Source organism: Morone saxatilis, unplaced genomic scaffold (assembly GCF_004916995.1).
Source record: "Morone saxatilis isolate NCDOM2014 unplaced genomic scaffold, NCSU_SB_2.0 Contig22, whole genome shotgun sequence".
NCBI lineage: Eukaryota > Metazoa > Chordata > Actinopteri > Moronidae > Morone > Morone saxatilis.
The window spans coordinates 19,136,702-19,137,608 of NW_023339785.1; the positions used below are offsets into that span (position 1 = coordinate 19,136,702).

General features: G+C 48.3%; 1 protein-coding gene across 1 annotated transcript in view; it reads left to right on the forward strand.

The window, feature by feature from the left end:
- Positions 1-405: 405 nt before the first annotated feature.
- Positions 406-907, forward strand: part of lsm11 (LSM11, U7 small nuclear RNA associated) — a gene marked incomplete in the record, with an annotated part of 3,123 nt that continues 2,621 nt past the window's right edge. Inside the window, 1 exon segment of the mRNA XM_035668784.1 lies at positions 406-907. Coding sequence (XP_035524677.1) covers positions 497-907 — 411 coding nt within the window.

Genomic DNA, 907 nt, shown 5'->3' on the forward strand with positions numbered 1-907 from the left:
GAAAGAGAAAGCTGTGTAGAAGAAGAAGATATTATAGATATATATATAGAAGAAATATTTTCAGCCCGTCGGCGAATTATGTCCTGTACGAACATTGGTTCCGGAGCTCACGTCCAAAATTACCAAACAATTCACTAAAAACAAAACAGCTCATTGTTCCCAGTTGCTTGTTCTCCCTCTTTTAAAAACACCCATGAAAATATATCGATGTATTCATGTGCTGTTGAAAGGAATCATCTTTTATTAAGACGATTAAGCAGTATAGACACAGAAGCTACCGAACATAATCTGTGTTTCGGCGCCATCTAGTGATAAAAGGAGAGACTGCAACCAAAGATCGTGTGTGAGTAAGATGTTACGTAAATAGGGAACTTGTAGTCTAGTTGTAGGCTTGGCTCTTTTCTGGGTGCGGAGTGAAACCTCCGCCTGAACCGACGACAATAACTTCCCCAGGATCCCTCGCGTCACCGTGTGCTCATCTGCGGTTGTTTCAAACATGGAGGAAAGAGAAAGAAAAAGTCTAAAACCAGATAATAAAGCCACGGCAACCGCAAGTTGTTCGAGTGCGCCATCGGTACCGGAGCGTGAACCGGAGGCACGCAGTAAAACCGGGGACGTGGACGCAGATAAAACAGACGTCTGCTCCGATAACTTCGACCCTCTCTTGGCCTTGTACTCGCCGGCTGTAACGCTTCCTTTCCCTAATGTCAAATGCTTCAACAATGTGTCCGCGTACGAGAGCTTTCTGAAGGGCGGCCGGGGCAGAGCCAAACCGGAGAATGTGGAGAAGAAGCGGCTGAAGGCGATGAAAGGGGTGGCGGACCCGGAGCGCATCGAGAGGCTGAAGAAGCTCATGGTGAACAACCCGGTGCAGGGGACGGAGGAGGGGGAGAGCAGCGGCACACCG